This window comes from Truncatella angustata, assembly GCF_020726525.1.
Source record: "Truncatella angustata strain MPI-SDFR-AT-0073 chromosome Unknown BKA67scaffold_2, whole genome shotgun sequence".
Lineage (NCBI taxonomy): Eukaryota > Fungi > Ascomycota > Sordariomycetes > Amphisphaeriales > Sporocadaceae > Truncatella > Truncatella angustata.
The window spans coordinates 7,835,312-7,859,328 of record NW_025763382.1 but is presented as its reverse complement, the minus strand read 5'-3'; the positions used below and the strand labels follow the sequence as shown (position 1 = coordinate 7,859,328).

Below are 24,017 nucleotides of genomic sequence, written 5' to 3'. Positions count from 1 at the left end.
TGCCGGTTTCTGGCTTCGTTAGTGACACTTAAGTGCCTGTCATGTTGCATTCCTTATCTCTGGGTCCAACCGACGTCGAATCATTTTGCCGGCGGACAATGTCGGGACGGAGAGCAAAGCCACGCGTGGCACCAGAAACATGACAAAAGTCGGCCAGTGATGGGAACCAACTCGTTCGATGCTTATCGGAGCCGGCTTGGTATTAAGAGAGTGCCGCTGCCCTTCTGTCTTGGTGATGACGAAGTGTGCGTAGCTTTTGTATAGACTGTCAATTCTTTTGTCTTCCGTCGCCCGAGTTCCGGTGCGCATCAACCAGTTTGTGTAAGATGGCTGACGAGTTCACGAGGAAGTCATTGGACCCTGAACATGCGGCGACTCGCATTGACAGCAATGGCCTTGCCGTCACCGAAGAAACAGCACATGTCATCGACAAAGATGCTGAGAAGAGGCTCTGCAGAAAGTTTGATTTCCGCATCCTACCCGTACTTGCTATAATGGTACATATTAAAATCCAATGCTTGCAGTCTACCAGACCTGGCGCTGACCATGTACCAGTACCTATTCAATTCACTCGACAAGAGCAATCTAGGAAATGCAAAGACGGATGGGCTTCCCACAGATCTGGGCTTCGCTACTGGTCAATACAATCTGATCGTCGGCATCTTTTTTGTCCCATATGTCATTTTTGCGCCCCCCTTCGCAATGCTGGCGAAGAAGTACGGCCCTTCTAGGGCGCTTCCAACCATGATGTTCACCTTTGGATCTCTCACACTCCTGATGGCTGCTGCCCGCAACTTTGGTGGTGTATTCACACTCCGTTGGTTCCTGGGTATGGCCGAAAGCTCCTTTTTTCCAGTGGTCATCTACTATTTGACCACCTTCTACCGACGTGGTGAACTGGCTCGCCGCCTGGCCATCTTCTACGCCGCCTCGAACATTGCCAGCGCTTTCAGTGGGTTGTTGGCCTTTGGTGTGTTTCAAATCGAATCACATCTTATCGACTTCGCATGGCGCTGGCTGTTCATCATCGAGGGATCCTGCACGGTCCTATTCTCATTCTTCGCTCTCTGGTACTTGCCGAAGAGCGCGGCAGAGGCAAAGTTTTTAAATGAGGAGGAGAAAGCACTGGCTTACCACCGTATACACGTCGACAGCTCGTCCATCGTTAACGAAGAGTTCAAGCTGCGAGATGCTCTCAAGATCTTCAAGCTACCTAGCACTTATGGCTTCTTGCTTATCGAGATCTGTTTGGGTGTACCCTTGCAAGGAGTGCAGCTCTTCTTGCCTCAGATCGTTGCTCGTCTAGGTTATGACTCGGTCAAAACGAACCTATATACCGTAGCACCGAATGTGACCGGTGCTGTGATGTTGTTGATCCTTGCCTTCAGCTCCGACTTGACAAGGATTCGTTTCCCATTCATCATGCTTGGTTTTGCTTTCACTTTCATCGGCATGATCATTTACGCTTCGATCACGGACGTTCATGCGCAAATCCGGGTGGCTTACTTTGCGACGTTCATGATGTGCTGGGGTACGTCGGCGCCCTCGGTGCTGTTGAGTACATGGTACAACAACAATATCGCTCACGAGGGTGAGCGTTTGGTCCTTACATCTGTTGGTGTACCGCTGGCGAATCTTATGGGCCTGGTTTCCAGTAACTTGTTTCAGGACAAAGATGCGCCCAAGTACATGCCCGCGCTCATTGCTACCGCGTGCTTTGGTGCGACTGGTTTCTTGGTCTCTGGTGCGCTTGGTACATACATGACGTTCGACAACAAGCGACGAAACCGCCGACAAGGGGTCACGCTTACTGCGCAAGATGTGCCGACGTCGAGATTAAGGGCTGGTCCGAAAGTGGACGACTTCAGGTGGTTCTTATAAATAGGATATGCCCATGTTTTTCGCCATCATACATATTACAATGGACAAAGACGATATGATCAGTGAGCTGGATGTAGTTAAGCACAGTGGAGTGAAATAAACCATGCGATGGAAGTGTAACATCGACCAGGTAATGAAATGACACCCTCGCGTTGCGCATGCGGTCAATATTGTCTTGGGGGTCACCTGTGCATCAGTTGTGCATCATCCTGCAGATTGACACTTCACGAAATAGCCTTACGAGGAGTCCGGCTAAATCTAGTTTGCACACATCTACGGAGGTTAGCGGAAGATGTTTGTGGAGTTGCACTCCGTCGGTTGTGATTGATTATATTCCTGTAGTCAGCTCTGTATTTATGAAGCTCAGTATGAAATCATGAATATCTCCTAGACTAGCCCTAATAGACAGCACTCTGGGCATGGGTGATCGTGAGATATGCCTATCTGTGATTGAACTCAGCGTCAGCAGCACGGTGCCGGCCTCGACCTCTGCTACAAAAACAACAGAATGTATTGCCAGACTTCGATCGGTAGAATATCAGGATAGCTAGCGCTCAGTCCGATCGACCGACCAGATTCCCAGGTATGCTACTCACTCCCAGAACAAGGTCGTCCGAAGACGAAGAGATGTGTAGAAAAGAAAAGTTGGGTTTGGAACGTATGATCCACTAACCTAGCCCTACAATCGTAGCCCGCTCATGTTAGTGTTAATGATAGCGGCTGAACACCAGTGCGGGTTATGCGCGATGCTTTCTACAACGCGCCAGCGGCTTAGGGGTATCCCGAGTAACAACTTTGGTCCAATCAAAGTTGAAGTGACATTACAGATCTGAACCAAGGTTTTGAATCTCTCCCTCTGTAGTTACCGATTGTTTGTTGAGCGCAGACCAATAACTGAGAGGAATCCGCTAACGAATAAAGGTGCTTAAGCTGTATTATGAGTTTCTGAAGCATACAGTGAGCACCTGCAATAGAGCCGTTGGGAGTCTTGATTCTAGGTGCTTTTCAATGTGGTCTTCAATCTTCTTTATCAATCCTTTGTTGAATACTGCATTTCGTAATATGGAAGGCGGTCATTTTCGAAGTTATTTGTTTCTGATGCCACAACGCTATGCATTCTTTCGCGATCGTGTCAGACAGCCTGTTGTTCTTGACGGTGTCATTGAGCCGTTGCATAAGGGACGACTCCCCCCCTTGACGTATATAATATTTATTCCATGAGCAGAAGCATTCAACAATCCAGCTGTTCCTCTAGAGATAGAACATGCCAATAATATGAATTGAGTATCAGGCACTCAGCCGATGGCAGGTCAGAAGTTGGAACTCAGTCTGCGGAAATTTATGTATAAGTTATGCTAGTCTAGAATCGATACGACACAGTCTAATCGGACCAGTCAGGAGACGGTTTTGGCCATGTATCATAATCAACCACGTTACTGCAACGAAGCACGTAATCTCTTTCCCCTCCGCACAAGCCCATCAGTATTTGAGCGACTCGATACCTGAGGTGCTGCAACTATTCAGTCGTTACCATTTGGTGGCCGTAGTTCTGGCCTTTGAACAGTTATAGAGGGTGTTGGGATGTAACCAGGATGTTTTGACGCTTTGTGTTGAGTCAAACTAGCCATCTCTTTGAACAACTGAGCACAACTCACACAAAAAGGTCTGCCAAACCAATGCCTTGTGCTCAGACAGTGCTGCGTAAGTTTTTAATTATCTTTGAGCTGTATCGCGCACGAACCAAATTATCTTAGCCGGCCTGGTTTGGGATATGTAGTCACTGTGCTGTAATATAGTTGAATTTTTCAATGTTGATATGGAGAAGGGAGTAAATCTTGTCCAATTGTAAATAATTCCATCAAATTTGCGAGAAACTACGCTGAAGTTTTCAGATGGATGGGCGAGTTTTAGATGGCAATATTTCCAGTTCCAAAATCTACCCTCACCGCTAATTCAGTAAAGATTCGGGTGATTTCGCTGCTCTAGGTAATAACATGCTTTTCGCGTCATCCGAAACACACTTGAAGATCGAATTAGAGGCTCATTGGCCATCACACCATCCCGCAGCGGGGTAATAGAGAATGTCGAGTAGTTGAATGGGCTGTATGCTATGAGACCTCATATGGCCTTATACCGAGGCCCACTGGTCCTAAATGTAATGGAGGGCTGATTACTTATCTCATCACAAGATGGCACGATACACTTATGGACGCCACCAATCTGACTTACACCGTCAAGTCCTTGAGATTCTAACACATCTTGGAGGTTGGTTTTATTGACAGTAACAGTTGGTGGACAAAATGAGTAACTATAATCTAAGATCAATAAATATAAAACTCTTTCTTTTCTCCGAAGCTCATATCCATATATTCAACACGAATGTATTGTGAAAAATGGCCCACTCGCTCATAGCATTGCCAATAACGTGGACCTAATGACCTCAGAACAATTCCTATAAAAGTCGCACCGCCCTGGATATTGGATGGGTTATTCTTAAAAAGCGGCAGGTACTTGTCCGTCTTGGTTGATATCGAGCGTTTCACCTCATTCCAGTCATGTCGCACAAAAGGGCTGGAATCGGAGATCGTGTTTCCTTCAGACGGCTGGAAAAATCGACCTCGGATGTGGAGGACGCCACCATCGAAGCCTGCCATTCTGGTCACTCTGATTATATTACCTTTGAAAGTGTCAGTGGCTTTTAGGATCCCCAAGATTTCGACCAGTGAAATTCCGTTGACATTACGACTGTAACAGATTTCTTTCCTAGTTGAGCCCCATGACCACGTTGGTGCGACTTTAATCAGCCTGTTGTTCTCCGGCTCGTCCTTGGAATACCACAGCAATGATAGAGGCAAAGAACTGCGCCATAACCCGTGAAGATATTCGTCATTTTGGCCTTTGACCGTTGAATTGCGTTGGATTGAAGCAACGATACCAGCGATAGCATTGAGACGGTCTTCCTGTTTACTCAAAAAACGGGCTGTATAGGCCTCCACAACCTCTGGCCAAGTTTTCGCCAGATCCGTAAACCTCCCAACAGAAGTCCTACTGTCATGTATAGGATCACCGTTAGTGTGGGTCTCATTCGCCTCGAACTCTCGACATTCCCAATGCACTTGTTTAGCGCAAAAGTGCAAGGTACGTGGTGAGAGCAACCGTTCTTGAAGAGTCCATCCGCGTTTAGCCAAGCTAGTGTTGTCGAGCTCTCGGTTTGTGTCGTTCCAGGATGGTCGTATATGGCAGTATCGGGTTTCGTGTCCCCCCAATCTTAAATTCACACCATGAGTTCTCACTTCATTGACATCTCTGGAGATGAAGCAACCCACGTCGGCTGTTTCGCCTACACCGGCGGCAATAGTGCACCTCGCGCTACCGTAGACCAAGTCCATCTTCGCGATTTCTTCGCCGCGCTCTTTGTCGTTGTCTTGCTGTATACAGAGACTATCGACCCAAATATGATAGACACCCAGGTGAACTGCGACACTCATTGCATCCCGGATAGACGCTTTAAGTTTGGGCACCTCAATATTATTGCGAAGTTGTGAGATATTTTTGTGGCTCAGCAGTAAATATTCGTTATTTTCTTGCCACCGATGGCTAAGAGCCACGTACTCAGCTGTGCTGTTGTAATCATCCATAGCTAGCTCCTCTAGCCTAGCACCAATCTTGTCATCGTCTCGAAGATGGAGCTTCAGCAATCGACTCGGTACCCAGCCTGGACGGCTATAAGCGGCGCAAGAGCTATGGGATGAAATGCATTTTTCCAACCACTGTTTTGCCAGGCACAACGTTTCTCCTGCGCCTGTATTGATGGAAGCCGTGTATGGACTCGAAAGAATCCCGGTCTCGGACGGCGCGAGAACAGCATGATATTGCGGGCTTGGACGCTCAGCTCCCTCATGAACTCCAAGTTTAGTCCAATTGACCAGTTCCATTCTACTCCTATCATACAACTCGAAGCACCCTCCTTGGGATTCTAGTTGATTGACTTTCCATCGCCTGTGGAAAGAGATACCGCTCACTCTATCCTCTGCGACAGAGGAAATCCGTATTTGTAGGCGAGAATACTCAGGGACTCCATTCCACAACCAATTACACGTCAAACACCCTTCTTGTGCCGACTTTTTCAGGTTTCCCAGTGTTTGATTTGCGTGCCATTCTGGTTGTCCTAGGGCGGAATCCATTGCTACAGTACAAATGCGGCACAGTATCCCTGTCGTCGTTCCGTCTGTCGGCAAGTACATGTTACACACTTGGTAGTAATATTAGCAAAAACGGCGTGATAGAGGTAGTGATTGAGAATGGAAAATTCAACAGATACGATGGGCACCTTCCCAGAGTGGTCCTCATTGAAAGCGATCGGTGGATGACAGCGTGAAGAACCTGTCAGCTTCCGAGTCTGGTCTCTGGGACAACGGAATTACAATTCAAAGTCGCTTGGATTGGTTCAGTTCGCTCATCGCCAGAACTTTAATAGCCCGTAGCTCCAAGGCATCTGAAGTGGATCCAAAAAGGATCGATAGCATAACATAGGCGTTAGAAGGTCGATGTTGTGGTATGGGTTCGGTTCTACCGACGTGTCTCTATGCACTGCTCGGTTAGAGTGGGGCGTCATGACCTACTTGTTCATCATTAATTGGCTAGGTATGATGAAACAAGCTGGTTGACAAGCCATATCTACCACATAATCGACGCAAAGCTGACGGGCTTCCAAACCCCACTTACTCTCCATTCTTTACAAGGTTCTCCAGGATTGATGTACTCACAATCACGCAAAATCCCGAAACCACACGTCGGACACAAACGGGGAGGAATCTTCTCTCCGCCTGAGACACCATCATAAAGTTCCATTATAATACCTAGTATGACAAGTCCTGACAGAGACTAATCTTCAACAGCGAAAAGCTTCTAATAAAAGTATTACCCCAGCTTCGCCGTCTCCGATGTGTGACCAAGTGCTTAACTCTTTATCGCCAGGTATTGTCACTCGACACGACAAAGACTACATCACCCCTGTACAAAGGAAAGCCTAATTACTCTGTCTCCAAAAATGTATCTTGGTCGATGCTTTTCTAGGAGCCCCAAGTAATAGAAATACCAGCGAACATAGCATCCACTAATACTAGTATTTTAAACCTTCTCCGGCAGCAGCGAAAAGAGAATCAACCAGACTGCTCTTTGCCTTCTCGTGCTTCAATACAGCGTTGATCTCGTCGTTGATATTTTCCAGGAATCTCGTCTCATCCCACTGCGGCTTCCAGCCGATGCTTTGAGCTCGTGTCGTCGTGAGTTTGTCTCTAGCCTTCCGTTAGACCTACTGTTAAGAGTTAGGGTGGTACGTACCCAGATTTCCACAGTGCCTCGAGAAACTGCTCAGGTACACCTATTGATTGCGCGGCGAACCCATCGCTTGGCCAAAACTCTGTTTTGTCATCTTCGATGAAGGCCCGTTGCTTCAGCGCTTTAGCTAGATGCTCGAGAACATCCCATTGATATAGGGTGTGAGCCTTGGCAAAGTAATAGCCCTCTTCCCCGTCGGGGATATCTTCTTTCTGGAGGATTGCCTGGGTGATACGCCAATACAACGCAGTCAGGTCTGTAATATGCACGCCAGAGACTTTCTGTTGCCTTAATTAGTTTTGGGTTTACTTTCACTTGGTCAGAAAATCTGTTACTAACAGTGTTCTCAGCGAACTTGTAGACACGTTTGAGCTGGAGGCTAGCCTGTACCAAGGGGGGCATGATGATAGACAATCGGTTCCATACACCGCTGCCTTCACCGTCTATGACAATTTGTAAGTAGAGTTCCAGTCGAGAGTGTATCCTTAGTACTTACAGACAGTCGTTGGAATGACGATAAAAGAGGTCACGCCCAATGCTCTCGCGTGCTCGATGACAGCGATGTCGGTCTTTTATCAATTAGCACGACAACGAATGATGATTATTGAGAATCACCTTTCGTATTGGATAAGAGTCTGCTGACTGCTTCTCCACGGCAAAGATCTGGTCGTCATCCTTCATTTCCCACGATGGCCAGCCGGACTTTTCGTAGAAGGCGCTGATGCCAGAAGTCTTCTAGAGGTGAGTACATATGCTCTGAAAATACCTCGTGGACTAGTGCTCACATGAACAAAGTATGTCTGCTCTCTACTGATTTGTTTTTGCTTTCCCAATGCTGTCAGGAGATTGACAGACAGGCTTGGATTTAAAGAGCTTGCAGTTTGTATGACAATACTGACTGAAGCAAGACGTAAGCAGTCAACGCACAAACCAAAGGGACTTGGCTAATATACCATGGTTCTTGATAACGACATCTGCCACATTGCTTTCATCTGTTAAGTCTATTTGGTGTACCTTGATACCCAGCTCCGACAAATCTTTGGCCTGCTGTTCGGTTCTGACTGCAGCATGGACATGTTCTTTATTAATCTCAGAGCTGTAGATAGTCAGGAAGTCTGAGAGAATTGAGCCTCCTCTGTGGAAAAATTAGTGCCACGCCATGCGTTTCTAGTAATTTTCACCTACATGTAACCGGCGGCGCCAGTGATCAAGATATTGGGTGCCATGGTTGGATGAGTGGTGATAATGGTTGACGACTTATTCAAAGGCGAGAGCTTAAAACTTTGAGGACTGGCGCTCATGAATATGGTATGTTACATTTGATCAGCAATGAAACTAACCATTCGCGCATCGCAAGGTCTTATAGTATCCCCCCAGCCATTGCCCGAGGTAACCGCGTGAAGATCACTGCTTGATACGGGAGGAAGCATTGCTCATCACGAGAATACGTTCTCTTAGCGCTCACATAGACCAGAAGCTGGCATCAGTAACTACGATTAGTAATGACCAAGAACCTTTAGGCAAGCATGTCGCTATAGACCAGACCACTGCAAATGTTCAGTCACACGGATTATGGTACAGATCGATTTTGTAATCAGTCAGGATTCATTGCCGGATCTTGTTATGTATTAGACTAAAAGATTGAAGAATCTCCGTGGTCTCAAGTTCTAACTTCAGTAAGCCACATTGTAAGTATGGAGCCGCTGCCAGTAATAGTGTGGGGTACATAACGCTACATAACCATCCAGCTCAATCGCGAGAAAGGCAAATCGTCTTTTTCAATCACATCTTCCATGACAAATCGTCACACAAGCGTTTGTATGGCAATATCGAGAAACGAATGCTGAGTCAAACTCCTGTCTTGCTCATCGTTGGTATTGGACCGAATATTGGGCAGAGGGTCGCGGAAGCCTTTGCTGCCAAGGGATACAGAATTGCTCGCTCTCCCATCCAGAAGTGCACCCCAAGGAGTGTCGTGGTTTATAATTCCAAGTGGCCGGAATTTTGCCCCCAAGTGGTGGCTGTGTTGATAAAATCATGCTTAGCGATTCAGATGATTGAAAGGAGTAACAGAAAGAAAGGTTTCCATCAACAGACCTTCTAGCTTACGGCGTGCAAAATGCTATAAGAGTCCACATGCATTATTGATAGTCTGTCGATACTAAACCACGTTTCCTTTATCGCCTTCTGTACATAATCGTCCATTGCTTTATTTTTGTCTTCTTAGGTACCCTCGTACTCAGTCAAGATCCGGAAACACAGAACAAGAGCCAGCGCCGTACGTGGCACACGGGCAAGCTGCTGTTGGTGGTGTGAAAAAAAGACATTGTGGAATGCAAGCGACTCTGACACACCCAGGCGATGTATTGATGTGTGAAGAGCTCGGGATTTTACTAGAGCGGGATGAAGTGCATTTGATATTGCTTTCTAACTCAGTAGGATCGCGATCGGAATGACAGGACGATGCACTAAAACCGCTGTAGCTAAGGAGTCCACAGGCCCCGCCTTCAATTTGCGTGCACCATCGTGACCTGGTACGTTTGCAGAGCGAGGCTGTGTTCAACCGAAGGCATAATGATGTTCTTTAGACGACTTTTCTTTCTCTGGCTCATCCATTTTTTATCGCACCAGACATGTCACACTAAGATTTACATTTTCCACGGCATTGCGAGATTCAATCTATCGCTACTACGGCCTTATAATGAGAATAATTTGACGACCCTCGCTCGGCGGAAGAGACATTGTCTATACTCCTCGTCATCCCCTCCTCCTAGCACATGCGTAATTCAAGCAGGGTTCAACTCATCATCAACACCGCCCCCATCGTCAAGCCTTGTGCCTGATTCAGTCTCGCTTGTCGGCCATTTCACGTAGGCTCAGATCTTGCAAAGCTCGCGAGCTCTTTGATGACCTAGCCATCATTTCACGATGCCGTGACACGTAGTGGCATCCACCTTTCATGATCAATAGCATTTGCATTTACCCCAGCGGTACGGAATGTTTCGAATACCTTCACACAATCTTGTCACGATGCGGCACGCGCAATGGCAAGTGAAAGAGGAGGATTTCCTCACCGAGAGAAGGTCTTGCCTAACGAGGATACTCTCCACATCTGAGGCGAGTCCAAACTGGTCATCTTACCCATGTTTCAGAGCCCTGGTCAGCAGTACTTCTCTATATGCGTCGAGACTGTCTATAATACCTAATAATAGTGATTGGCCGCTTGATAGACTGCATAGATCAAAAATTACGACTTTCTCTCCATATCCTTAGGAACCTGTTGCAAAACAGAAAATTCTTGATCCTGGGCAAAATCATGGGCCGTCATCATATCGAAAGGTTGAGCGACACTGAGAATATCGCGAAGTACAATCATATATGACTCGTGACTTTTGGTAGCGAACGCCATATAATGGTTGCCGGGTGCCACCAGTTAGGTAGATGCCTGAGGTGCAACGTCCACCCTTGATAGATAGCCTTCAGGGATCCCTCAGAATAGCTGAGGAACCACGCCATTTAACAACACTTTACTGAGGATCAATATACACACATTTGATCAGTATAATGACCCTACAGAGTAGTGACGCCTATTATTATAGTTTTTAATCAAGTATAACGTCCCTTTGACTGCTTCAGTGGGGGCTTTTAATTAGAGATGATGATTGGAATGGAACGACAGGCCCGAATACTGAAATATAAGGGAATCAAATGGTGGTTGAAAGGATGATCAGGTTGCCTGCGATGAGACTCAGCCACAAGGGCAGATAAAAATGAATGTCGCTTTGGTGTTCCAGATTTTCCGCTAGCCCTGCCCGTTGAATTGAACCATGCCATTGAACCGGCACGAAAGATCTGAACAGCCTAGCAAGAAGTTACTCAGCCATTTAGAAAGATATAGTGGACAAAAGAACAACCGACTGATAATGGCACTGACAGTACCAGTCGTAAGGACATCGTACCAGTATATATCAGGCCTCTTATGCGACCTTTGTGTTTCTGTTTGCTGTTCTAATATGTGTAGAGCTGTTCTCAGGAGATATCAGCCTTGCCAACGATCTATATAAAGTGGTATTTTCTACCGCGCTTAGAAACAAAGAAATTTGTTCAAACGTCATTATACCCAATCAGAGATGCTTCTTCACTTTCGCAGACTAACCAAGCCCATGCAGCGCCTGGCCAATACCCCGTAAATAGAGCGAAGTGAAACCCGTAGTCTGACTTTTCAAACATGGTCGAATCTGCCGCTCGTGCTTTAGCAATGTATTCTGGTGTCGCATGGGTGAGGAGATGCTCTCTTTGGTCGGGCTGCAGACATCTACACTCGGATCAACCATTGCCACGGGTAAACTATCCCAGTCACTTGAAACTCACAGTGCGTTGCCAAATGTGCCATGGCATAGACTTGGCTCCTTCTTCAGTATGCCTTCCTTCCATATCAACTCACTGCCGAGCCTGATAGCAGTGTCTATCTTGTCCCGGAGTTCCGGAAAGTATGGACGTAGAGATCGTAGACTAAGCACAAATCCCGGGGCGCCGTGGCAGAACTGGACGTATGGCTTGGGTGGAGACTTGGGAGGTATAGCAGTGACGGGCCAGTTCCCATTGGGCATTTGTAAGTCGAGTAGTTGTTCCAGCTTCGGACTCAATCGAGGCGCGACGCTAGGCGTCGTCAGCACAAGTTGCGTGACTATCCCGATGTCGCCATGCGCTGCGCCGAGCCATCGAGTACCATTACATACCCACTCGGTACCATTAGCCAGTATTGCCTCCTGTATCAAGTTCGTTGGTGCCTCCAGTGCACTTGCGCACGAAGGCATCCAGCGTCGGACCAGTCGCACAAAATAGAGCGTTCCAGCCATTCCCCAAAGCCACTCCTCTTTATAAGCGGCGTCTGGGATCCGAGAGAGCATCTGTACAAAATCATCTGTGTGATGTTTGTCCTTTGTCACTGCAATCAGAATTGCTTGGTGGCATAACAGTTGAGCCGAGACCCCGCACCTCTCATTTGCTTGCTGGATGGTGGTCTCTGTGCGACCGTCAGCAACAAGATAGGCCTCCGCCCAAAACAATGCAGAGTTCCCTGCGACTTGAAGATCCGGACGCATTACGGAAACGCGAAAGAACAAGTAAGCAATTCCAGTCGGTCCACTCCAGAGTCCTTTGAGTTCTATATCATACTTGCTGTGCGGAGGGTAATTAGACACGATGGTCTCCAATGCTTCCACCAAGAGCGTATTCTTATCCAAGATTCGGTTTAAAAGCGAACCTTCGTTCGATACATAAAGGAGGCTCGACATCACAGCTAGTCCGTACGTATGAGTAAAAAAAAAAAAATTTGTGAAGACATATGCTCTGAAGAGAGACGAAGAGTGTAGCTCCTACGTATTTTTATGAGACCTCAAGTATTTTTATTGCTTACGGGTGGACCGTGAATAATTGAGGAAGTGGGGTGGAATCCACTGAGATATAGCCCGCGCGGTCCGAGCCCCGCACTTGCGGTCTATTGAGATATTTACTTGGTATATAGTTAGCTAACTTGACGATGAGGCGCCTATAAAGAGCTAGAAGAACTTGCGTTAGACATGCTCAAGTCTAATTCGACGTGAATCGACGAGAAGCTCAGATAGCACAGTCACCTGGGGTGACATTATTCAATATAGAAAGCTGATTGCTTCCAACTAGCAAACACTTAGCCACGTCATGTTGGGGTACAGCACTGATTTACAGAAAAGCGTTAACTGAAGTAGCGCGTAGATTAGGGAAGAAGGGTGTTGTAGTGACATGGCACAAGCTATGTAAGCTGCGACCACTGGCATCATCAAGTTCAATCCACGAAATGACGATAGCAAGCCTGCTTATGAGGTAAGAGAAGCTAAAACCTCAGCAGTACGATCACTTCGCAGATTCCAAAATGTTTCCAAGGTCCGATAGATACGCACAGTGGCTTCTCATAGCTGTCTCTACTATGTCTAGTCTATGTCTGCTTGTGGACTTTAGTATACCTTGGCCAAAGGCGGATGCAACGAGTGTATGGATTCTCCATCCTCCCTGAAACTGTGTGACCCAAAAAACTACCTATTTATTCAAGGATGATCAGCTGGTCGGTTGTGGTTGCTTCTACCCAGGCCTCCTTGAACACCTTGCCCATGGCGGCCCTAGTGGCAAACTGCGGCTTGCTCTTATCCCACGTGACCATCATTACATTAAACAACGGGTATTCTTGCTCTGCATAAAGCCTTTCTTCGTTGCCAAAATATTGGGCCTCGGATATGACAACGAAGTCGTAATATTCGAAGGGTTGTATCACCTCTGTGGCATCGTGCAGGATAACCCGACCGATAGTGAAGGAACGTGAATCAAGTATCTCTATCTCATGAATCCAGTGCTGTTGCTCCGGCAACAGATTCGCAGTCGCCGAATATTTGAAGGTGGTCTCTGAGCGTAATGTCTTATTTCCAAGACGAAACTTGGCTGTCGATGTCCAAAAGATTAGATGGCGCTCGTCGAGATCCGCGATAGCGCAAGGGGGCAGGTCGTCTATTTTGAGATGGATATCATGGAAAGGCTTTTTGCGAGTCTCACGCCACTCTTCTAACAGTTTTGCCGCGTCGCTAGCTAGTCCCAGCCCTGTCCCGTTCACCAGAATGAGCTTCGCCGGCGTTTCTGAGCCAAGTCTGTTCAGCAGGCTGTCTGCCGGCACTGGCTTTGTGGTGGGTCGGCGTAGGACATGGGAAATAGACCACGCTGATGACTGTTTGGCCAAAGCAACAGGTTGAGGAGGTACAGGGACCGCGTCTGACGGTACGAATCTATGCCAGCGCACCAGTGGCCTGACTCGTTCCTCGGCGTTATCAAGCGATTCTAAAATCTTTTTTACTTTGTACCCCTCTAGGTGATCCGAGACCAGGCTGAAAGAATCTTCGTAACGCACTCCACTTGAATATGTTCTCTCCCCCTCAGTTACGGCTTCCCAGGCGGCCCAAGACCAGCTGGGTAGTTGCAATTTGTTGTTTAGCGGCCGTGAGTCTTGGTCTATGAATATTCGTCTGCGGAGCCGTGCACCCTTCTCTGCCGCTGGTTGCCAGAGAAGTGCGAGGTCCAAGAACTCAGTAGGAAGACCATACAGTGTGCCGCTTGCTGAATCGCGAGTAGTACCTTGTTGTCTGCTCCCATCGAGGATAGTCATCACACCGGCGATAGCGTTTAAAATGTCGTTTGAGAAGCTCAGATGGCGACTTGTGTATTGACCCACCAGATCAGCATACTGTGCAAAGACTGGCGATCTTCGAATGTGCAAAGCAGAATTCGTGTCCATGTCGATAACGGATTTTAACGAGACTTTGTCATCCTCTCCAACAGAGAGCCAATTTATCTGGCGCGGCCCATTACCAGCTTCCTTCGCGCTCATGTCCTCCATATAAACTCCATGTCTGCAGTGGAAGTACACATGGCCGTGACTAAATACGAGGAGTCTCTTGGAGAGAAGCTTTTCTTGAAATGTCCAGGCTCTCGTTTCCCATGGGTAGAGATTCGGTCTGTATCTGATCGGAATCAGGATCCTGACCCCGGGTACTACTTCCTGGACTACTTGTCTGCATTCTTCTCTGGTGCTCCTTGGAAACGAAACACCGTCGAGCCCCGAGTTCGCATTTCCTCCATCGGCTGCGACAATAGTCACAGCAGAGTTGCCGTAAATGCGATCCATCTGGCCAAGCTGCAGGGCCTTGTCGTCACTGTCTTGCACGATGCAAAGACTGTCAACCCACAAGTATCGCTTGTTGAGTTTCTTGGTGACCATCATGGCTGATCGAACGGTTTGTGGCAAGCCGGCCTTGGCCTCACCCAATCCTCCCCGGCGGCTTAGCTGCGATAAGTTGCTCTTCAGCAGCTGCACGGTAGTATACCCACCCCACACATATGAGAGGGTAACATAATCACAGGCTTCCGGATTAGGATATTCGACGACCTTCTCATCTTCAACATCGACCACTCTGAATCCAACCCCCGACGGTTGCTCGAGTGACTTTGACCAAATAGGGTTGCCGCAGCCTGGGCCGTGGTGAAACTCGCAGTGTTCAACCCATCTGCTGCACAGGGACAGATCAATTGCCTGAGGGTCGAGGATACGACCGTACCGAAGATCTCCACTCCGCTTCTCCATATACTCAGAACAGACCACCCGGAGGTTGAAAGAGCAGAGGGGCACCATCGATGCATCTGGGGCCCGTCCTTGTCCTTGGACGTTGATAGCAATGGTCCCCGCTTCTAAGTGGGTATTGGTGTACGTCTTGATGGTTATCCATACCGGAACTGGCCTCATAATACGCGCCACTCTTGAAGAAATGGTTTCCACAGTCTTGTTCAAGGCTTTCGCAACCCTTTCTTTGGCTGCCTCGGTTCTGGTCGAGCTGCGGGGGCCAGTATTAGATGACGCCTCCTCTGAGTCTGCAAAAGTGATCGTTTCCTCCAGACTGGAATCATTGATCCAGTCATCCTCCGAGATCAGTCCTAGCTGCGACGCTGACCGACCATCGGGGTCATCTATGACACTCCTATGTCCAAATGGCCATATAGTCTGGCTCGAGGTGTGTCGGTTCAGAAAATTGGCTCCCTCTGCCCATTCGGCGAATGGCTTTCCTTTCAACTCCTCTTGGATGTGGTTTTGCACAGCTGGGTGCCGAAGAGGGTCGTTCTCCTCAAGAGACAATGCATCGAACAAGACTCGGCAGAACTTGCACCAGTCACGGTTCTGTAGGACACGATCCAAAGAAGCGATGACTTCGGTGACCACCACCTCTTGTTCCACGTTTCCGTGATGCATCGTGGTATCTTCCTTGCGTTGGTTGCTGAAAGGGATTTTCTCACAGGCTTCGCATAGTCCACCAGAGTTCGGTCTGATTGCTTCCTTTGCCGACTTCGTGACGTCGAGAATGTCTCCCTTAATTTGTCCAACCGCGTCGCCCACAACCCGAATTCGATGTCTGATCAAGTCTCCCGATGGCTTCGACAAACGCATACGCTGCACGAGCTTTCTTGATTTCATCGAAGATCGTAAGGATGTATTGCTTTCCATTGATGTGAGAGATCCTATATTCTCCTCCTCGTCGAGCGAGAATATCGATCCATCATCCTTTAGTTCCATTGGTTCGTCCATGAGTGATATAGTAGACTTGGACGCGTAGTTCCTGAATATCCCGAGGCCTGTTAGAGTTACAGGATCTACAGACGGTGGAAGCCGCGAGCTACTCGGCGGTAAAAAGGTCTTGCGGTCGGTGTCAGCGTCACAAGCAGGTAAGCGCCAACCGATGCCGAGAGAATCTCTACTGCTCTCAGGTCCCAGCGAAGTCGAAGGGGATATTAACGAAGGAGTCTCGTTTGCCATTATGGACGGTGTGGTTTGATGAGATCGTTCTGTTTCCGGGGTCAAACCCAGTTCTTGATCAATACTGCGATCCATCTCCCAAGTCGGTTCAGGCATCAATAATTGCCCACTTGGATAGATATCTTTAGCTCGATTGAGAATGGAAACGGAACGGTTCGATCATAGTGAAAAGAAAAGACTAGATGCCCATGTGGCTGAAAATTGGTGTCCTTGTGAAAGCTTGGCACAGCCACGATGTACCATATATCTTCGAACGGTCAGATATCTCCACGAATTCCCGCGTCGATTCCAACAGTTGGTGTCGCATATATGTCTTACCTGGCATGCTCCTTGTTGTCCGCAGCCTTATTTCAGGTTTGAAACAGTTCTCTAAACTGACACGTTGGTCGATGCAGGGAGGATGTGGTTGTTGGTTGGGCCTGCTCAGCCTGTTTGGCCAGGTTGAAGGACAAATCGGGGCCGATACCAAATTAGTCTCGACTCCAAATCCTACAGGCAGCCTCGTCGGGGTTCATGACCCAAATTAGCCACTGCAACCACAGAGGTTACATTGCGCATTGTGCCCCTTAGCTAGCAATGCTTACAAAGTCCCCCTTAGATTACCTTCAATTTCATGAAGAATTGGTCGTACAGCCTTATCTTAGATATAGTTCTAGTCTCAGTTGTTGCTTTGTACACGCTCAATCTTTTCACATTAAACCGGCCATATTTAAAACCTGGCAGCCGCGTATGGCAACCAGCAATATCGGTACACACTTTCCCCCCTGACGAAGGCACGAAGGCTTGCTTTCGATACTACCTTCAACATGGACCAGGCTCTTGGATGCCAATTTGATGTTTCATCTGACCGGTGAGCTCATCAGCTCATTTATTTTGGGCTAGTTTGGTTCTCCTTGTTAGAGATAGTTCGATGAGTTCTTTGAGGAATGTATATCTACTTTACACGAACCATGCCGATCGTTACTAGTCTAGAACATCGTTCGTTTTGCTCTCAGAGTGGCGCAAGGCGTGGGGTTGCATTCGGGGGAGACTATCACACCCGAAACCTAGCTAACCTCCTGTGCCACCTGGGCCGGGTAAATCGCCGTCGGCATCGGGTTACCTAAACCGATGCCGACCCTTGTACCATATGCATGATATACCCACCCCTTTTGCTCATTGAATATACTGCACATACATAGTACACCTTGCAAGGTTGAAGTCATGCATCAAGAACGCAGCAGGATCGCAGTTACTGTCAACGGGACCGCCCCCACTGTGCAATCACCGAGTCCATATCACCGGTATCCTACCTTGTGTCGGCCACAAAGAAAAAGCAGGCCTGATTAGATGAGCCAGGATAATATGCTTGTCATTTGTAGCCCAGCCGTTTCTCTTCTTTGTTCTGATCCTGCCATCTCCAAACCATTCATTTCGAATCCTTCCATGCGGCCATCGATGTGAACGGCTGCCAGGTGCTCGGGCACCGCCAGTGCCGTTTATTGCTTTTTTATTCACTTTTAACAGTAGCGCATTATGAAAAGGCGGAAGCGCGGTGGATGAACTAGTCCATCTTCTTTTTGTTTTATACCGTGATGCTCATCGACTCACTCCCGAATTGGTTCCAGTGTTTTCATAGAAATCACTTGTCTGAATCCTCCATCTTCCCCTTCCCGACGCACTAGGCTGTCGTCGCGTATTTGAATTATTATCGCAGCCTCTCTTCAAAGAGCCAATCGAAAGGATACGTGAATCTGCTGATGATGGAATCCAAACCGTTAGGTCATTGCTTGTTCTACACAGAAGCGTACAGGCACTACATGGCAACAAAACTTAATGAGATTTGCAGAGCGTGGAAGTGACGCTGCTGCTAAACACAGTAAGACGGTCCAAAAATGCGCCTGCGTTTATGTTGTGGTCCACAACCAGAAGGTTGGGTCTAGTGGTCGATGAACGGCAATTGTTATACATGACATCACTTACTACTGTATGTAGGCATTGTTCGCGGCAGGCTCCAGCTATAGGCTGATACAGAACGATTGCGCCTCCACCAGTATGGCTAGCGCTCTGGTGCATCAGCCCGCTATACTGTGCAATCCCTTCAGAATACTTAGCATTGCAACATTGATAAGACACCTTAATGCCGTGGATTAATGACGTTATCGCAATACTGGCTATGTTGATGCCTGCTTAAGAACATGAGATGCTGCATGTTAATTGATGGGGCGCTTGACGAAGTGTGCAGGAAAGCGACGGAGCTAGCGCTCCCAAAAATAACCAGTAGTTAGTAACTACCCCGCAGCTGCCAGCTATGTAAGGTTAGACTAGCCATAGCTGAGAAAGGTAGCGAACTGGGCCTAGGATTGGCGGTGGCCAAGGGGCGGGCTTGGCGGGCGCAGCTAAGGCTAGTTTCTCGATCTGGTCTGGGAATTCACGAATGGCCCCCAGCTATTTTAAAAGTCGCCGATCGTAGGATTGAGCAATTTCCTCACCAAAGAAAAAACCGGGGAAGAAAAAAAAAAACCTTCGTTGGAATCGCACCGCGCAAGGCAGAAAAGCAATCAATGCTTGCCCAAAGTTGATACTTGCAATCGACCGGCGAACACTCTCCAGCGGTACCAGCCATGGGCTATCCATGGCCTCTAGAGGTCAAGCTCCCTGTTTTTATACATATTGGAGAATCATACCAATAAGATTATCTGAATGATACACGCAATCCGCAGGCGACGAAATGAAATGAAAGCTGCCAAGCAGCGAGATGACATCGTGAAAGTTACGAAGTTCCCTGGTGGCGAAATGGAGAAATATGCAAAGTGCTAACTAGACTAGTGAGATGAAGGAATATACGAAGTTGACAAGCAGTATGGGGGCATGGGCAATACCGGCAGCTGTTGTCGTCACCGGCAGTACACAAATCTTTTTCAAGTCTATCTTAACAAACACTGTATGGGATGAGATCGCTGTAGGAATGCGCGAAGTTACCAAGTAACGAAGTTGCCAAGTAACGGGAAGATCTGGGGAATATACGAAGTTGCCAAGCAGTGGATATGAATTAGGTCACACTAAAAATAGTTAGCAGGGAGTTGACAAAGGGAATACTGCACGATCATGCTCAGTTGTGAGTTACGGTACAAATCATGTATAAATACGTTCTACCACAACTCGAAGATTGGGAGAGATATCAAACACTCAACGATTCGAACTCACACAAATTTAAACATTTTGACCTTATAGATTCTACACTTTCAAGACTACGGACGAGTAAACCCATACGCTTACATCGGATACACCACAATTCTCATATTCTCACAACATTTGAACAACATGCGTCTCCTTGCGATCCAACTGTTTGGCCTTCTGGGTGTTCAGGCTCTTATTGGACGTAATGCGCCTGGAAACATCGTAAGCAGCAGATGTGCGCATCTTACTGATGTGGTGAAGACTAACCGACGGTGTTTTGCACCTTATAGCGGCCTAGTGCTATTGATGAACGAGCTGCAGAAGCATTCAAGCCGGAGAATCCCATCGTGGCACGAGGTAAAGACGACGAGTTCTATCTACATGAGCTTCGTGTCGGGGACCTGATTATGAAGGGTACCGACGCCTCAGTATACGAAGCCAGAAAGCACGTATTAGGGTCGAAATATGCGTTGAAGAAAGACTACAATGATCCAAAGGCGTTGCAAACCGAATACGCTGTATACCAGGCCATCGATGGCAAGAATATTGGACCGGCACTCGAGGGAAGAGTCGACGACATTGATACTGAAAATCTTGATACCGGTCTACTGCTACAGTACGTCGAAATCCAAGAAACAAAAAAGGGAAGCAAGGAACACGCCAAGGGTGCCGTGGAAGCTCTCAAGAAGTTCCATGACTTGGGCTGGATCCACGGCGACACCGCCGCTTTGGGAAACTACCTGGTCGACAAGGACGACGACGACAAGGTCTATCTCAGCGACTTTTCCAAGTCCAGCAAGAACGACGATGGTAGGGAAAAGAATGAGGACCTGCGAAATTTGAAGTCGGCCTTTAGTGACGTGAAGTGGAAGGGGGAGGGTGAATATGAGATCGACGACTAGCTCAGCTCATCGACAGTGGTTGTGCGATAAGGCAAAGGACATGACCGAAAATAACAAAAACAGGAGATTGTTATTAGAGTACTAAATAGTTTTTGAAACTGTTCGACGAGCCAAACACAGAGGCCAGGGGCTGCCTTCTCTCTCCTTTATCCACAAGATCCATATTCATCCACGTTCATATTTATCCATACAATCAACAATCCTATACATTTTCCAATTTTCCATCTAGGTCACAGGTATTTGGTGCTTCATCTCATATGTAGAAACTTGCAAGAACCAAACGCAGAAGAGCGGCTTGATGTCTTAGCGTTGGAAGTTCCCATGTGAATATAAAGGTCTTCCCCGTGGTATGTCCAACCTTACTGTTGTAACCCAGCGATTTCAGAGGACTCTTGATGCCAAAGACGGCAAGGTTCTCAAGTTATGGGCTTAGTTGGTACCCCAAGTAGTAGATCTTGACAACTGAAATGGTAAGGGTCACGCGAATTTATCAGAGTCCTGTCCCGTATAAGATGAACAAGTTGACAATGACAACAATCATGACGCTTTTATGATACTTTCTTCAGTATCGAATGAACTCAATTGCTGTCGCCCTCCTTGGGACTACTCTCGGAATCTCGGTTTACAGAATCTTCATCGCCATCGTCTCTCTCAAAATCTTCGTCGTCAGAATCTTCACCGTCAGTACTCAATGAAACTTTTTCGGATAGATGCACAAGACCTCACTCATTAGCTACCATACTGGTGAGTTGATTGCTAGTTTCATTAATATCTTTGTTGCTAAATCTACCAAAGGAGTCTTGTACGTAGAGAGCAATATTTGCAATTTTCCTGATTCAAGAAAGTGTACTGGTTACTGCTATATTGATAGTCTTATCTTCATTCTTCTTCATGATTCGGCTCAGACCATTAGTCACCGTGTCCTCACTCCCGGGCCAGTGCGTAAAAAAGTCAATCATAATGAAGACCGTATCGTCCGTTGGTAACGACGAGACCGACGCCCCAAACAACTAAATCGCGTTGCTTAGATTTCTCGAAGACTTAAAAAAAAAGGCTCAGGCCTCAAATACTTTGAGGTTCACCTGCGGCCGACGCTCAGGAATAAATTTCAAAAGCTGGCCATTCAAGCTTTTGAGCAGGGCAATCGGACCCGACTATTCCTTGAATGCGGCGTCGTTGCTACGGTTCAGGCAGAAGAAGGCTAGCACTAGAATTAAGCTGTGACTCTAAGGCTTACAGAGATTAAACGCAGGTGAAAAGAACTGAGTTGCTTAAAGACATTGGTCACGTTTAGGGCTCAACGTCAAAAATTGAGGATGTTTAGCCCGTGACCTAGTTTTTGACCTCATCCAAACGTATGACAAAAGAAGATATGTTTTTATCATCGGGCTGAATCCGTTCTATCCGCTCAAGGCATCACTTGCTATCCGGTAAAGCGTCGTATACAGAGCTTTTGAGTCATCTCATCCATTTTGTTACCATGTTGTGATTATCATTGTGGCGATTGCACATGACTATTTTCTCGCATTCTGCCAGGAGTAGTTGTAACCCATTGCGATACACTATGATAATAGTCATTAGAAGTCAAACAACAATACATAACACAGGTTGGGGCTCAATCCCCTTACCAGTTCTGCTGTCAAATCTAGGATCACTTGAGACGAACCGACACGAACTGATACAAAGCCTATTTGACAGCTATACAACATGTTTGATAGGTTCCTTATGAAACGTATTGCAAGGCCATAGTGAGCCCCTGCATCATATCTTGGGTTAGCTATAAACGGAGAAATTCTACTAATTATGCGAGACGCTGCAGCGGCGGGAAGAGACACCGTCATAGATTTTGGTTGGTCAAATTAATGATATCTCGTCTGAGACCGTGATACCTCGTTCAGTTCTTCTGAGGGTCTCCTAACAACACATATCTACCTCTTTCTGGAAGCTTGGTATATATGTTTGTAACTCTGACATTGCGGCAATGATCTTCAACTTCTATTCTAGATGGTTGTTCACTTTCAGTCCGCCCGCACTATTCTCGATGGGATCGATTTCTCCACGTGATGGACGTTTCGACATGCCTGGATATGGCCGGTACATGCCAAGAAGAAGGGTACAGAAGCACAGAACCCGGTCGTGATGAAGAAGTATTTCGCAATTGTCGCCAATGCCTCAATCTTTTTCAATGGGTACTTGGCCGCTGAACATACTGCGGTGGAAGAGACAGTAGCAGGACGAGGGTTCATCCGGGGAATGCGCTTCTCCCCTTCTGATGAGCTCAAGTTCCCAGGACTGAACCAAAATGTTTCCTAATCTAGCTCACAGGACAGAATCGGTAAAGGCGATGAGGCTGATATGGATTCGGAAGGCTCAGACTCTGACGATGGTATTCCGATGAGCAGAAACAAACCTAAGACGAATAAGAGCAAGGAACCAGAAATTCAGTAGTGGTAAGAAGAAAAAGTCCCTGAAGAAAGAGGAAAAATCGTAAAAGTATTTGAAGGAAAAGAAGGTAAAGGGTGAGATAGATGAGTCCGACTGAATTGGCGACAGGGGCCCAAGGTGGTGAGTGAGTTGCAAATTTACAAAAATGTACCACGGCTTAGGTTATTTTCATATACAACCTAGAAACCTGCAAGTACTCTTAATGCATGTGCACATTTCGCCACCGGTTCGTGATGCCTTAATACACGTCCCTTTAATTTGATGTTTGTACAGTGGACTGTCCATTTTTCGAAGGAATAAAATCACTGCAAGAGCTCATAGGGTTACTCTATTCTATATAACTACCTAGTCTGCCTAGTTATAACAGAGATACCTGACCATTGAAGTGGTGTATTATGGTTGCCCAGGTGTGGCGTGTATATAATTGCTTTACGTTACGTTGTAGCTGGTTTTCGACTAAGTATGGCCCTGATGACGATTTTATAAGTCGTGTCGCACGCTCTTCGAGGTAAGCAAGCAGTTTTGTCAAGTAATTCAACATGCATGTCTTGACACTATTGACCCGCTAACGTGAATGCCAGTGTGCATTACATTGGCCTTACTAGGTAATCTGGGATCACTAGTTTCGCCCTCAACTTCCTCGACAGACGTGCTGGGCGTTGGTAGAGTCACACTGTGGCAACGAATATACACCCTGAGACTGCCATCGTTCTATTGACGGTGGGTCCACTGTTTTTGAATGTCACACATACCTAGAACAAATTGTTTAGCATGAGCTCGCTGCTTACCGGAGAATGATATTTCGCGGTCGTCCTGGTTCAAAAGGTGATGCGATGTGAATGATCTCAGGCAACGAGTCTCGCTAGGCACGATGGCGATTGAGACGAACTTTGAAGGCATCCAACGCA

At 47.1% G+C, this 24,017-nt stretch overlaps 7 protein-coding genes across 7 annotated transcripts; 3 read left to right on the top strand and 4 right to left on the bottom strand.

The window, feature by feature from the left end:
- Positions 1-326: 326 nt before the first annotated feature.
- BKA67DRAFT_533818 (major facilitator superfamily domain-containing protein) lies at positions 327-1,881 on the top strand (the record flags this gene model as incomplete). The annotated part of the gene is made up of 2 exons (XM_046099764.1): positions 327-497; positions 556-1,881. The coding sequence occupies 2 exons, from the start codon at positions 327-329 to the stop codon at positions 1,879-1,881; spliced, it is 1,497 nt and encodes a 498-aa protein (XP_045962930.1).
- Positions 1,882-4,158: 2,277 nt separating this feature from the next.
- On the bottom strand, positions 4,159-6,505 carry BKA67DRAFT_558772 (heterokaryon incompatibility protein-domain-containing protein). Its single transcript, XM_046102343.1, has one exon. The coding sequence runs from the start codon at positions 6,123-6,125 to the stop codon at positions 4,203-4,205; it is 1,923 nt and encodes a 640-aa protein (XP_045962929.1). The 5' UTR covers positions 6,126-6,505; the 3' UTR covers positions 4,159-4,202.
- A 353-nt stretch (positions 6,506-6,858) lies between these two features.
- On the bottom strand, positions 6,859-8,872 carry BKA67DRAFT_558757 (uncharacterized protein). Its single transcript, XM_046102342.1, has 8 exons — positions 8,407-8,872; positions 8,175-8,356; positions 8,007-8,119; positions 7,837-7,953; positions 7,718-7,790; positions 7,561-7,664; positions 7,225-7,502; positions 6,859-7,178 (listed from the first exon to the last, which is right to left on the bottom strand). Exons 1-8 carry the CDS (start codon positions 8,520-8,522, stop codon positions 7,004-7,006), a joined length of 1,158 nt encoding a protein of 385 aa, XP_045962928.1. The 5' UTR covers positions 8,523-8,872; the 3' UTR covers positions 6,859-7,003.
- A 46-nt stretch (positions 8,873-8,918) lies between these two features.
- BKA67DRAFT_558755 (uncharacterized protein) lies at positions 8,919-9,638 on the top strand. The gene is made up of 2 exons (XM_046102341.1): positions 8,919-9,242; positions 9,319-9,638. The coding sequence occupies exons 1-2, from the start codon at positions 9,062-9,064 to the stop codon at positions 9,384-9,386; spliced, it is 249 nt and encodes an 82-aa protein (XP_045962927.1). The 5' UTR covers positions 8,919-9,061; the 3' UTR covers positions 9,387-9,638.
- A 1,687-nt stretch (positions 9,639-11,325) lies between these two features.
- Positions 11,326-12,518, bottom strand: BKA67DRAFT_511949 (uncharacterized protein; the record flags this gene model as incomplete). The annotated part of the gene is made up of 2 exons (XM_046097435.1): positions 11,326-11,536; positions 11,593-12,518. The coding sequence occupies 2 exons, from the start codon at positions 12,516-12,518 to the stop codon at positions 11,326-11,328; spliced, it is 1,137 nt and encodes a 378-aa protein (XP_045962926.1).
- A 643-nt stretch (positions 12,519-13,161) lies between these two features.
- On the bottom strand, positions 13,162-17,023 carry BKA67DRAFT_620858 (heterokaryon incompatibility protein-domain-containing protein). Its single transcript, XM_046105479.1, has 2 exons — positions 16,922-17,023; positions 13,162-16,850 (listed from the first exon to the last, which is right to left on the bottom strand). Exon 2 carries the CDS (start codon positions 16,697-16,699, stop codon positions 13,301-13,303), a length of 3,399 nt encoding a protein of 1,132 aa, XP_045962925.1. The 5' UTR covers positions 16,700-16,850; positions 16,922-17,023; the 3' UTR covers positions 13,162-13,300.
- Positions 17,024-19,906: 2,883 nt separating this feature from the next.
- Positions 19,907-20,664, top strand: BKA67DRAFT_656839 (uncharacterized protein; the record flags this gene model as incomplete). The annotated part of the gene is made up of 2 exons (XM_046107016.1): positions 19,907-19,984; positions 20,053-20,664. The coding sequence occupies 2 exons, from the start codon at positions 19,907-19,909 to the stop codon at positions 20,662-20,664; spliced, it is 690 nt and encodes a 229-aa protein (XP_045962924.1).
- Positions 20,665-24,017: the final 3,353 nt, after the last annotated feature.